The 12,906-nt window shown below is 39.4% G+C and overlaps 1 protein-coding gene across 4 annotated transcripts in view; it reads right to left on the bottom strand.

Annotated features, from left to right (window-relative positions):
• Nucleotides 1-12,906, bottom strand: part of Plce1 (phospholipase C epsilon 1) — a 283,071-nt gene that overhangs the window by 7,149 nt on the left and 263,016 nt on the right. For all 4 annotated transcript variants that reach the window (XM_076834573.1, XM_076834570.1, XM_076834571.1 and 1 more), the window contains 3 exons: nt 12,012-12,130; nt 8,896-9,024; nt 5,518-5,727 (listed from right to left, as the gene is read on the bottom strand). In XM_076834573.1, coding sequence (XP_076690688.1) covers nt 5,518-5,727; nt 8,896-9,024; nt 12,012-12,130 — 458 coding nt within the window. The remainder of the gene's footprint in view (nt 1-5,517; nt 5,728-8,895; nt 9,025-12,011; nt 12,131-12,906) is intronic.

Here is a 12,906-nt window from a genome sequence, read left to right as displayed (position 1 = left end):
AGCTATGGATTTTGAGAGTCCAAATCAACTGTAGATAAATTTGTAGAAAGAAAAAACACAGTAAATTACATTTAGAGAAACCCACCATTTCCACACAGACTTTGAGCATTTAGGAAATCATTAGACATCTGAAATGTGAGACATGAAATTGACATTCTGACAAGATGGGTGAACAAAACCTACAGTGAAAAGGCTGACATGATACAATGGCTGAAGGTAAACCACACTGAAATGAATATCAGCAAAATTATTTTTTAATTTAATTTTTTTAATATCAATAATTATGAAAATGGGTTATCGCATTAGCTTTAGATAAACTGACTTTTGGTGAATTTTGTATATGTAAATTTATATGAATATATATATATACATATATATACACACATATCTCTCTATATATAGTATAAGGATATATGCATCTTATTTAAAAAATTCGAAAGTATAGAAGTAATTCAATAAAAAAGCAAACTTTTCTTATTCTCACACTTTTTTTTCTTTTCCCCACCTCATTCTCCACACACACACACACAAAACAAATAAAGAACACCTCACTGTTGTTAGGTTTTATATCCTTCTAAACATTTGTTATGGATACCCAGATATATTTTGCATATGTGAATACATGCACACAACAAAACTGGCATTACTCAATTTAGCTATAATGTGATTATAAGATGGTTCCTGTCTTTTGTCATCCCCAAGTCTCAAATGAGAGCAGCTTTAATTATCTTCTGCAGGGGAGGAGGGAAGACAGGGAAGGCTAGTAAAGAATAGCCAACCCCGTCTCTGGGATGAGGACTTGGCAGGACAATCCTCCTATTCCCAGCACCATCTCCAGTCCAGGCTATGAAATGGTGCTAACTAAGCAGAAGGATCCAAGAATTACTGCCACCATCCTGGAAGTTCCAACCCAGCCACATGACTCAGAATTGTCCCCACTGATATTAAAGTAAGGATGGAAAAATGCCACCAGGTGGTGCCAAACTGTAACCAAGACCCGAAAGGACTGGTCCTGGAGCTTGCCAGACAGCTGCACCCACCTGTCCTAATCAATCATTTCATTACCTGTGCAATCATAGCCCTACAATTGACACAACTGAATTTTTTGAACCGATTCATGGTATACTGGTGTGGGTGGGTAGGGGACAAGAGTTATTATCCATTTTATTATATAAAATGAGATTTGTACCCACTCTAAAACTTGAGTCCTCACTTAAAAGACTGTACTCATCATTTCACGTCCATTCCAAGAGATCTTCCTGTATAATATGATGTGGCTGCCATTGCACTGATCCCATTTAGTCAGAGAGTGAGGATGGGGTAATTCACATAGCAGAATTTATAATCTCAGTGTTCCAAAAATCAGGAAGCAAGAAATAAGAAAAAAAGTTCTAAGATGCTGGATAAAATGTCCCCCAAACAATGCATCACTTAAGAAAATGTATTTAAAAAATTTTTTTAGTTATAGAAGGACACAATATCTTTATTTTGTTTACTTATTTTTATGTGGTGTTGAGGATCAAACCCAGTGCCTTATATGTGCAAGGCAAGCGCTCTGCCACTGAGCCACAACCCCAGCCCCCACTAAGCCACAATCCCAGCCCAATGCATCACTTTTAAGAGGACTCCTTAGAGCCCCATTCAGAGTTTGTTCATATTTAGGGAGTTTTCAGTCCCATAAGTCACAAATTATGAACAGAAATAATAACAGTAGCTCTCATCATAACCCCTTTTCACTTATTTTTTTAAGTTGAACAACTTATTTATTTATTTATTTTATGTGGTGCAGAGGTATGAACCCAGTGCCTCCCAGATGCAAGGCAAACGCTCTACCACTGGGCCACAACTTCAGCCCCTTCACTTATTTTTGTCTATGCATTTGACAGTGAGTTTTGTAACAGCGTTGTTTTGTTAAATGAGGTAGTTTCTATTATAGATTTTATAAATTAGGGCAGTGAGGTTTACAAAAGTTAGGTGACCTATTCAGGATAGCCTAATTTGCAGCAGAGCCCAGGCTTGTCTGATTTCAAATCCAGCAGTAGTCAGAGGGGGTCACATCGACTATAGGAAGATGTGGCTGAGGGCTCTATAGCCAAGGAAACAAAAAAAAGTACACAAGGCAAGCTGGAGAGGTCAGAGGTCACAGACAGCAATTTAGGGACTTTTAATTGATACAGGCAAACTACTTATATATCTTACAATTTCCAAATGATAAAATAAATGGAAATACTTATAACCCAAATCTATCAATCATAAGTGCCTGTTTGCCTTCAATGATTGCTAAAGTCACTTTTCAATCAGAAGTCTTTTTTTTTTTTTTTTTTAGTGCTGGGGATTGAACCCAAGCCTTCATGCATGCTGAGCATATGCTCTACCACTGAACTACACCCCAGCCTCAGTAAATTTTGTTATCATTATGCACTAGTTAAACCTGAAAACACTAAATGCAATTTGTTATCTTTTGGGATAGATTTTAGTCATTTCAAAAACCTCCCCACAAAGATATATCAAGGAGAACTCGGTGTAATTCTACTCATGAGATAAAAGCTTATTAGCTTTCCTTTCTAATTCATCCCCCTTTTTCTTCAAAATGCTTCTCTTCTACCAGCATTTATTAGCATCTACTTCTGAGATCTCTACTGCCTGTGTCATATACATTTAAATTGGCTTCAGGGCATCCCCAGACTGCTCAGTCCTAACCATGGAATGATGTCCTCTTAGACAGCAGCCTGTCTATCTTGCCTCCTGCTCATGCCTCCCGCTGCCTCCCACCATGCTGGGTGTGGATAATCCACAGGACTGATGTAATTCTAGTGTGGGGAGCACAGGATGGTAGAAGGAACAGCCCCTAAGACTTGAGCTCTTTCTACTTCTGATCCTGTCATGCTTGTAACCTCTGATTCTATTTCCCTATGTATAAAACTGTTTTTATTACATCATGAGCTCGTTAAAAATAGTGGGTTTTTGACTCTTTTCAGTGTTATAAATGATCATACAATAAATGGTTTGAAAATTTTACTTATTCACTGGCATTGTCACTTAAAGAATACATTTTAACAAGGCAAGACAATTAGAAATAGGAAATGGGGGGAAAATTAGAAATTAAAGGGCTCAAAAATCCAGTTAAGCTCTCTGATATCTTCTCCTGAAGTGATTATCATTAGAACTGTTTCTAATGATTGTTTTCTCTCTTAGCAATTCCAATGCCTGACAGGGAGAGGAGGCTGGAGAGATAATTACATTTCTTTGCTTAAACCAAGTGTCCTTTTATGGTCTGAGATACAGTTAGGGAAGGAAAGTGGTGACTCTGGGTCTCAGAGCAGATGCTAGAGTTCTAGGAAAGATTCAGGTCACATTCACAGTAATCAGGGATTGAAAAAATGACACACAAAGGGTAAAATTTACTATCAGAAAGGATAGTAAATTTTCTACTGTGCCCAGTAGACATGGACCACTATGTTCTATTATGAGCCAAAAGGATCAGGCCAGGTGCTCAGAATGGGACCTGGCACATATTATATGATTAATAAATATTGAATTGATTCAATTGCTTTGTTATTCGAATATCGTAAAGACTGTCTATGCTAGAACAATAACCTTATATACTATTTCAAAAATGGCAGTAAGGTAGTGACATGCTAATCAGTTTATTCAAGAAAAAATTGGTTCGTGGGCACAGTGGTGTACGCCTATAATCCCAGCACCTAGGAGGCTGAGGCAGAAGTATTGCAAGTTGCAAGTTTGAGGCCAGCCTCAGCAACTTAGTGAGACCCTGTCTCAAAATTAAAAATTTTTAAAAAGGGCTGGGAATGTAGCTCAGTGATAAAGCACCCGTGGGTTCAATCCCCAGTACCAAAAAAGAAAAGAAAAAGAAGTGTTCTATTAACAAAGTCAAATGGGTCAACCTATTTGGAGTCACAGGGCAAAAGTTGCTTTCTTTCCTTTGTAGGGATGATCATGGAAATATTAGCACAGGTAATATAAATTTTTACTAATTCTGACCAATGCTGAGAGATTACTCTTATGGAGTATTTTCAAATAGTGCTGTTTTACTTACCAGTACAGAACCTTTTATAGGTTGAGTGTCCCTATCTGAAACGCTTGAGACTGAAATATTTCAGATTTTGGAATATTTGCACAGACTTCACAGGTTATATGTAATACATTGTCCATTACAGCATGAGATCATTCAAATACCTTTCAATGTTGTAAATTATTTTTCAATATATGGTTTGAACAGTTTAAGGAATGCTCAACCTGTTTTGGCTAAAACTTTATATTTAGCAGGCACTAACAAGAAAGCAATCAACATTAAAATGTAGAATTCCTACAGACCCTGCATTACAGAACAGAGGAGTCCCCCTTATCTGAGGTTTTACATTCTGCAGTTTCAGAACCATGGCCTGAAAATATTAAATGGAACATTCCAAAAATAAATAGTTCTTAAGTTCTAAACTGTGTGCAATCCTGAGTAGTGTGGTGAAATCTCTTCTGCTCTATTCTGTCCATCCTGAGGCATGAATCTCCTTTTTTGTTTTTGTTTTTTGGGTACTGGGGATTGAACTCAGGGGCACTCAACCACTGGGCCACATCTCCAGCCCTATTTTGTATTTTATTTAGAGGTAGGATCTCACTGAGTTGCTTAGCACCTCGCTTTTGCTGAGCCTGGCTTTGAACTTGCAATGCTCCTGCCTTAGTCTCCCAAGCCGCTGGGATTACAGGGGTGTAATCACCTGGCATGAACCTTCTCTTTGTTCAGCATATCAGTAATGGACTACCTGCTTCTTGTTCAGTGGCTCAATCTTGGTTATCAGGTCAGCTGTCATGTTGTCATAGTGCATGTATATAAGGTTGGGTTCTATTGAGGTTTCAGGCATCCATCGGAGGGCCTGAATCATATATCCTGTGAATAGTAAAGGGGTACTACTATAATGTGATCTTCACAACATCTTTTCATTGTTGGTTGCTTGAGTTTTAGCCAGAGTTTTGCTAAGTTGCCTAGGCTGGCCTCGAACTTGGGATCCTCCTACCTCAGCCTCCCAGGTAACTGGGATTACAGGTGTATACCTCAGTGCCCAACTACAACAATGTCTTTTCATATACAAATAAAATACTAGACTCACAGCTGATAACATGCACAGGGATCCTTTAAGTTCTTGCTTTATAAAAGATGTTTTTTTTTAGACTGAATTTCTGCAAGTTAGAGATAACTTTCTTTTTTTTTTAACACGTATTTTTTAGTTTTAGGTGGACACAATATCTTTTATTTTTATTTTTATGTTGTGCTAAGGATCGAATCCAGTGTTCATGCATGCTAGGCAAGCACTGTACCACTGAGTCACAACCCTAGTCCAAGATATGTATGGAAAAATAAAATCATTTCACCATATTTACTTAAGAAGAACAATATACACCAAGTTGCAATGAAAGAAGCTCAGGATTTGAGGGAGGTGGTGAGTGGTGAGAAGGCTAACCACTGAGCTGTAACTGTGTTGGCTGTTCCCAGAATACACTTACTTCCTGCTGGGTTTTTAAGACAATCCTGCCCACGTAGCCTTCTTCTGGAAACCAGCTGCTTAAAATCTGCATGATCTCTTCCTCTGGACCAATGGCTCTCTGGAACGGTTGTTTCCTGCATTCATTCTTTTCTTTAGATATAAAATACTTTTCTTCCATTAGAAAATAGTCTGTGATGATAGGTTTGGTGTCTTGTTCAGTTGTCAGAATCTAAAGAAAAAAACAATGGCAAAATTGGGCTCACTTCTAAGGAGTATAGCACAAGCTTAAATTCAAAACAAATCTTCACGATGTTCAGATAGGTTTGATGTGAAATTTATAAGCAAAACCTCCTCTGGAGTGTTGCATAATTCTTTTTGGAAGATCTAAGAATTCTTGTATGTCCAGAAAGGATTGTTTATGTCCATTCTGGGCAACGGTACAATTTCTCCACAATCCCCAGACAGCATAGCTATTTTCCCACTGCTGGAATGAGAGTTCCTACTAAATTAAAAACTTTAGGTTTTTCACTCCATGAATTTAGCCCTTTGTAATCTTGCAAACAGAACAGAGGGCAAAGAACCTCATCCAGCTTTTACTAAAATAATCTCGTCTTCTCACATTGGAAATACTCAATCGTCTTCTCATGGAAGGTTCCACAAGGCTAAATTCTCATCTGATCTAAGTTGCTGGGAATTCTCCTTTCAGTAAACTCCTGACAGTGTGCCTTAAAAACCCAGCAGGAAGTATTTTCTTTGTTGGCTACTGACCCTGTGCAGTTTACATGGCGTGGTTGTGACAAGGATCTGGAGCCAGTCAAACCTGAACCTTTCTGTCTATGAAGTGTTGGGCAAGATACTTAATCCCTTGGAAATTCAGTTCTCCCATCTAAAAACTAAGAACAGCCATTAGCAACATTCTTTTAATTTCAGTTTGTCTTATGATTGAGGCATAAAGTGTAACACTATGAGAACATTATGAGAATGAAGTGTAAAGTATGAAAACTCAATAAATACTAGCCATCACTATAGATACCTTTACTGATGTGTTCTTTCTCACTCGTGAGCAGATTAATAACAAAAGGTTGATCTCAAAGGGAGTAAATGTCAGCCATGTTGAAGAAACCCCCCTGTGTCACCTCCCTGTAAAAGTGGCTGGGTGATGAGAGAAAGCTGCTGCCACCTGGCCTGGATAAGCAAATCCCCTTCTCCCCAGGCCTGTGTCAACCATGCAGTGACCAGAGTCAACATTTTCTCACTTGGAAAGAAAGCAGAATGTAATATGCTGAGGTTGGTGGACCAGAAGATTCTCAGAAGATTCTGATCCCTCCACCTCGGCCCTTGGTCTAAAACAGACACTGTGTTATTGATTTTGCGGGGGCCAAGTCAATCAGGTTGCCTGAAGCTCAGAACTACCAGTTCAGGGATAATTCAGTGTATGAAGACGCCATGAGAGGGTCAGTGTCTGCCGTCTTCTGTTCTGAGGACTTCTTTGCAGATATGACAATAAGAGTGACAATAAGGGGCTGCTTTTCATGGATGGCCTATTAGAAGTTTTCTTTATCTTACAAAACCTTGGCAGTGCTTTATGATTGTGAACGCTGAAGTTCATGGATTGATTGGTTAAAAAAAAAAAAAAGAAAAGAAAAACAAAAACACAACACACACACACGCATACACACATTTGACAGAAACTTCTTTTTGATCATCTGTAAAATATGATACCTAATGGTTTTCTATGATCCACCTAATTATAAAACGTTGGCTAAATTGTTGGCGGATCTATAGACATGTACCTTCAAAGGACAGAGACACTTATTAATTGTTGTTCAGTTGGTTTTTAATTTCCCCACACATTATCTGATTCCAGCTACATTTCATCATATACCCTAATTTCAGAGGGAGTTCCAGGGTCACTCCCTTGGTCCTTGCTCCACTTGGCCTAATCTCAAGGAGGAGGAGGAGTTCTGAAGTGGGTTAAGAATAAAAGAATCTACAAGGATAATCAGCCACTGTGTCAAGCAGGGGTAGAGCTTCTAGTGTGCAGAGGAAGAGAGTTACACATGGGCTCTGCTTTGCCCTGTGGGGAGCTGCCCTTTCTCTTCTGGATGCTGCTCTTTGTTCCTGGTCTCCCCCTCTTAGAAGTCCTGCCATAGACAGTGATTCTGCCTGCAGAAGGCTTCAAGATTGCTAAAGGGATCTAGAGCAGAAGTGTCCTGGCGTGAAGGGGCTTAGGCCTGCTTGCTCAGGGGTAAGAGGCTTTGGGGTAAGAGGCTCATGTTCTCTTGTTCAGGCTTTCATTGCTTCTTTACATCACCAGATGTAAAGGAAAAGCCTTCAAGTGCTGGAGATGTGTCCTTGGCCCATGTGCTCCACCCTGATGCTCTAGGAATCTGATTCAACTTCTAGGTTGGCAGACAGACTTCATTCAGCTCCTGTGTAAATTCTGAATGATTAGTAAGTGCTGCCTTATGAAGGAAGATGAGGCCTGTGTCTAGATTTAGAGGGAAAAATTTTGTATGGTTGGAAGGCCATTTGTTCTGGTTTTTAAGTTTCTAGAGTCCGGTGTTTTATGTGGTTGAAGAATTGTTAAAAATTTCTGTGTGGTTAAGGTAGCTTGTCTAGTAGTACCAAGATTCTTCAGGCCATTCTTATTTTTATATTTATTTTTTAATTTGTTCTTATTAGTTATACATGATAGTAGAATGTATTTTGACATATTATACGTATATGGTGTATAGCCTCTCATTCTTCTGGTTGTACATTATGTAGATTTACATTAGTCATGTAGTCAATATATGCACACAAAAACATAGAGTCTGGTTCATTCTACTATCTTTCCTATTCTCATTCCTCCTCTCTTGCCTTCATTCCCCTTGGCTTAATCCAAAGTACTTCTGTTCTTCCCTACCTACCCCCCGCCCCTTATTGTAGTTAGTATCTGCACATCAGAGAAAACATTTGGCCTCTAGTTTTGGGAATTGGCTTATTTCACTCCTTGGCATACCCCAAAGGACTGAAAATCAACATATTGTATATTGACATGGCCACCTTAATGTTTATAGCAGCTCAATTCACAATAGCTAAGCTATGGAATCAATCTAGGTGCCCTTCAACAGATGAATGAATAAAGAAAATGTGGTAAATATACACAATGGAATATTACTGAGCCATAAAGAAGAATGAAATCATGGCATTTGCCTATTAACGGATGGAACTGGAGATATCTTCAGGTCATTCTTCAAGTTGATCTCATTCACAAATATTCAAAAGGTATATAATTAACACAGACATTTGTGCATTGATGTCCACATGTGTATGCTTACACACATACTCAAACACACATACATCTATATACATTAGATTTGTATTCTCCTAACCATAGGTCCAGTAGACTTGCCTGTTGGAGAAGCTGCTTGGCTTTGGTGCCTCCATTTATAGTAAAGACAGCAAAGGGCTCTGGACCTGGGACCCCATGCACTGTGACTCTGTGAGTCTGTGAACATTTTCTCTCTTCTGTATTAAACATCTGTGAAGGAAGATCACATGATTTTCATTCATTCTAAAAATATATTTCTAGTTCTATTCCATACAGAGGTGATGTACTTAGAAATATATAGAGGGACATGTAAATGCAAAATATGAGAATTTATAACCATTTATAACTTGATATGAATGGGGTAGGAGAGACAATGTACATCTTCTTTAATAGATTAGGGAGATTACTTAACAGCACACCACCAAAGAATTGACTTATTTTCAATCAGTGTCTCTTTCTATCATAACTAGGGACTTATGTTATCTGAAATAAATGTTAGTCCTTATTTATGAACTGACATTCTACACTATCTATTACATTCCATCTCTCTTGGGGGATTGGGCTAGAATTTTGAATAGTAAGATGATAAATAAAATGTCTTCCCTTAGCTCACTGCCAGGCACACAAATAATCACAATAGAGAAAGTATGTCCATTAGGAAGAACTTAGTGAGTGTGTAACTCAACTCTTTGAGCATTTTGCATATTAAGATATATTGAGCATTCAAAATATGAAATCATTTATGGAGTGCCTAGCCCTGGAGATTCAGGGACAAATGAGATATTATTCCTGCATTCAAGGGCTCCAAGTAGAATGAGAAGCTAGAGGAGAAAGTGGACCATTGTAAGAAGCATGGTAAGTTGCTTGGGAACCCACAGGAGGTTTGGAGGAAACCTGGGAGCGGGGGGCTTCCTGAAAATGGTCTCATGTAAATCTTGAAGGACCCAGTGTGATCTAGCAGATGAAGAGTGGAACAAGGGGATCCCAAATTGATCCCAAATTGAAGCAGCACCTGTGCAGAGATTTAGCAGGGACCTAGGTCAGGTCATTCTGGGCACCTCAGCAAGGTCAGTGGCTCATGTGCGGGAGGGAGAAAGCCTGAGCCTTGGCAATGCACATTCCTGCAGGACTTCATGGAACTGGCTAAACTTTGGACTGGAACTGGCAAAATGGCAACTTGAGGGCTGAAATGTTTTAACATGAACTTTATTTTTATTTGGGGTGGAGAGAAGAGGTTGGCTATTTTGCTGTGCTTGCACAATGTGTTTTCATTTAATCAGTTTTATTGAGGTATTATTTGCATACCATAAAACACACATACTTTAATTGCATGGGTTAACCTCTACTATGTTTTTTAAAAGGTAAAAATGTTACCAACATTAATAAAAATACAGATGTCCTGGTTCTCCCCTCAAACCAAAAGATCTGGTGATGCTGCATGGCGACAAGCAGCTGGAGCTGAGAGCTGGGTAACCGCTGCTCCTCTAAGCTGCTCCTCCAAGAACTCTCTGCTTTCCTGGAGTCTCTGCCCAGCCCATGTATGTACATTCACCTCATCCTCCTAGCATCCTCCTGCATTGGATTTTTGTTACCCTGGTATAAACTTTACCCTGAAAGCAATGGAAAACCAAAGAAAGATTTCTGTGAGGAATGACATTGATCAGATTAGATAGATCTGCCTGGGAGATTCTAAAGGAAGGCAGAGAGGACAACCACGGTGAAAAAGAGACCACTTAGGAACCCACTGTCATAGCCAGATGAGAATGAATCAGGACCACGGCAGAAGGATGGACAGAGATGACTGTATTTGAAAACTACTAAGTCTTAACTGGGGGGGGCATAAGAGAGAGAGAGAAATGTCCAGTTATTGGCTTTAGCACTGAAGGGTGGTGTCTGCTATGGCTGAAGAATGTGTACCTACCAGGCACAGAAGCTGCTGCCTGAGAACCCCAAGGATGGGTATGGTGTGGTATAAAAAATAAATAGATATGTGGTCTTTGTCCCTAGCTGGCTTGTCAGAAGTCCCAGTGACAATCTGACAATCTGGGACTGGTGATTGGCATCTGAAGCAGGGGAAATCTTATGAGACTAAACCATTAATTTGTGGGCTCTGCCACTAACTCCAGGTGAAAGTGTCAGAATCAAATTTAAATGCAAGATCCCAAACTGGTGCTGGAGAGGAGGAGCAGTGGTGTGGAAAAGACAACATGCATTTTGGTGTCAGAAGTGTGAGTGAAGTCAGTGAATTCGCAGCATTTGTGCAGCCTTCAGCTCTAATAGATATGGAAGCGACCAACCCAGAGCTGGGTAACAAACCTGTTTTGCCTCTCTGAAAGCACCTGATCCCTGCTCTCTGGGACCAGGAAGTGAGGTCTGTTCCCGCCTGTCAATCTTCTGCACAAGGTGGAGCTCATACCTTCCTCCACCCTGACCAAAGGGTGGTTCTCAGCCTTGGTCACACACTGGAATCACCTAGGGATCTTTCAAAAGACAGATGCCTGGGCCCCCAGTCCTAGATTCTGACTTAATTGGTGTAGAGTGTGGCTTGGGCACAAGGATATTTTTAAAGCTCTACAGATTTGTCCAGTTAAGACTGATGTGGAGTGCTGAAAAGAAAAGGAGAAAAACCCAAGGAGATAAGATCAAGGACAGAGAGAGAAGAGACCGACAGAAGTGAGGGAAAGAGAAGGCCAGAGAAGAAGGCAGGGCTATTTATAGATGGTGGCAGAAGTGGTCCCAGCCAGTGCCATTATTGTGAGCACAGGTGCCTTTCCAAAGCTCCTTACTCCTATGCTGCATTGTCAGATTGATACAATAGTGATCAGGTGATTAGACATGTAGACAAGGTAATCAATGGACATACTTTCAAATATATTTTTAATTTAAAGAGGAAGCAGAATGAAATTAACCAGTTTATTAAAGCTATGTTTACTGTTTAAATAAACTACCCTAGATTAGTGGACTGAACTCTGCTCCAGTGGTCCTCAGACTTCTGTGGGCATGGGTCTCATGTAGGGAACTTGTGAGGTGGTGTATGTGTAGAGTGCTTTGTCAAGAGCCAAGTTTCAGCTGTTATTACTTCCACAGCCACCCAATTCATGACTTTTACAGACCACTTTGCTATAAGAAAAGAAAGCCCACCTCCAGTGTAGCTAGCAATCCCCTCAAACATGCTGATTGAAATAGAACTTAATTACCAAAGAGGCTGGCAAGGTACTGCCAGAGGAATTTTCTTCCATTCTTCTGCTGTTTATAAACAAACTAGAGATTTCCAAGACTTCATTGTGGAGGTTTCGCAGCTGAAGATGTCGATATCCTGAAATATTGTAGAAATTGGGAAAAGCCTATTAACCCAAGTACTATAGAGCTCTGCAAAGAAGATACTCCAAGGAGATTAACAAATGATAGGCAGAAATATCACCTTAAAATGGGCAATAGATGATGACAGGCATGTGACTAGTAGGCACCTTTTCACTGGGAGGGTGCTGTCCAGTACTGTTCCTAACTTAGACTCAAACAGATACTCTAAATTCAAACAAAAATTGGCAGGAAAGGGCTGGGGTGGTAGCTCAGTGATAGAGCACTTGCCTAGCACATGTGAAGATCAAACAGGGTTTGATCCTCAGCACCACATAAAAAATAAATAAATAAATAAATAAAAGGTATTATGTTCATCTACAACTAAAAAATATTTAAAAAAACAAATGAGGGACTGGGGTTGTGGCTCAGTGGTAGAGCACTTGCCTAGCATGTGTGAGACATGGGGTTTTCTCAGCACCACATATAAATAAATGAATAAAATAAAGGCCCATCAATATCTAAAAATATATATTTTAAAAAATAAAAAAACAAATGAATAAAATAAAGTATTTAAAAAAGTAACCCCATTTAAAAAAATTAGCAGGAAAACCTGATCATTTTGACATCAAGGCATGTGCAGCCAATAAAAGTAGTAAAAAAAAAAAAAAAAGTGGTTAAAAAAAGAGTGGTAATGTCAATGTACAGGTAACATGAAAAGTTGCTCATCATATACATTAGAGAGCGAAAACTAGTAACTTGCAAAATACTGAGATTAGTAGGGAGCCTATTGTT

Source organism: Callospermophilus lateralis, chromosome 15, assembly GCF_048772815.1.
Source record: "Callospermophilus lateralis isolate mCalLat2 chromosome 15, mCalLat2.hap1, whole genome shotgun sequence".
NCBI lineage: Eukaryota > Metazoa > Chordata > Mammalia > Rodentia > Sciuridae > Callospermophilus > Callospermophilus lateralis.
This window is presented reverse-complemented; position numbering and strand designations above follow the sequence as displayed.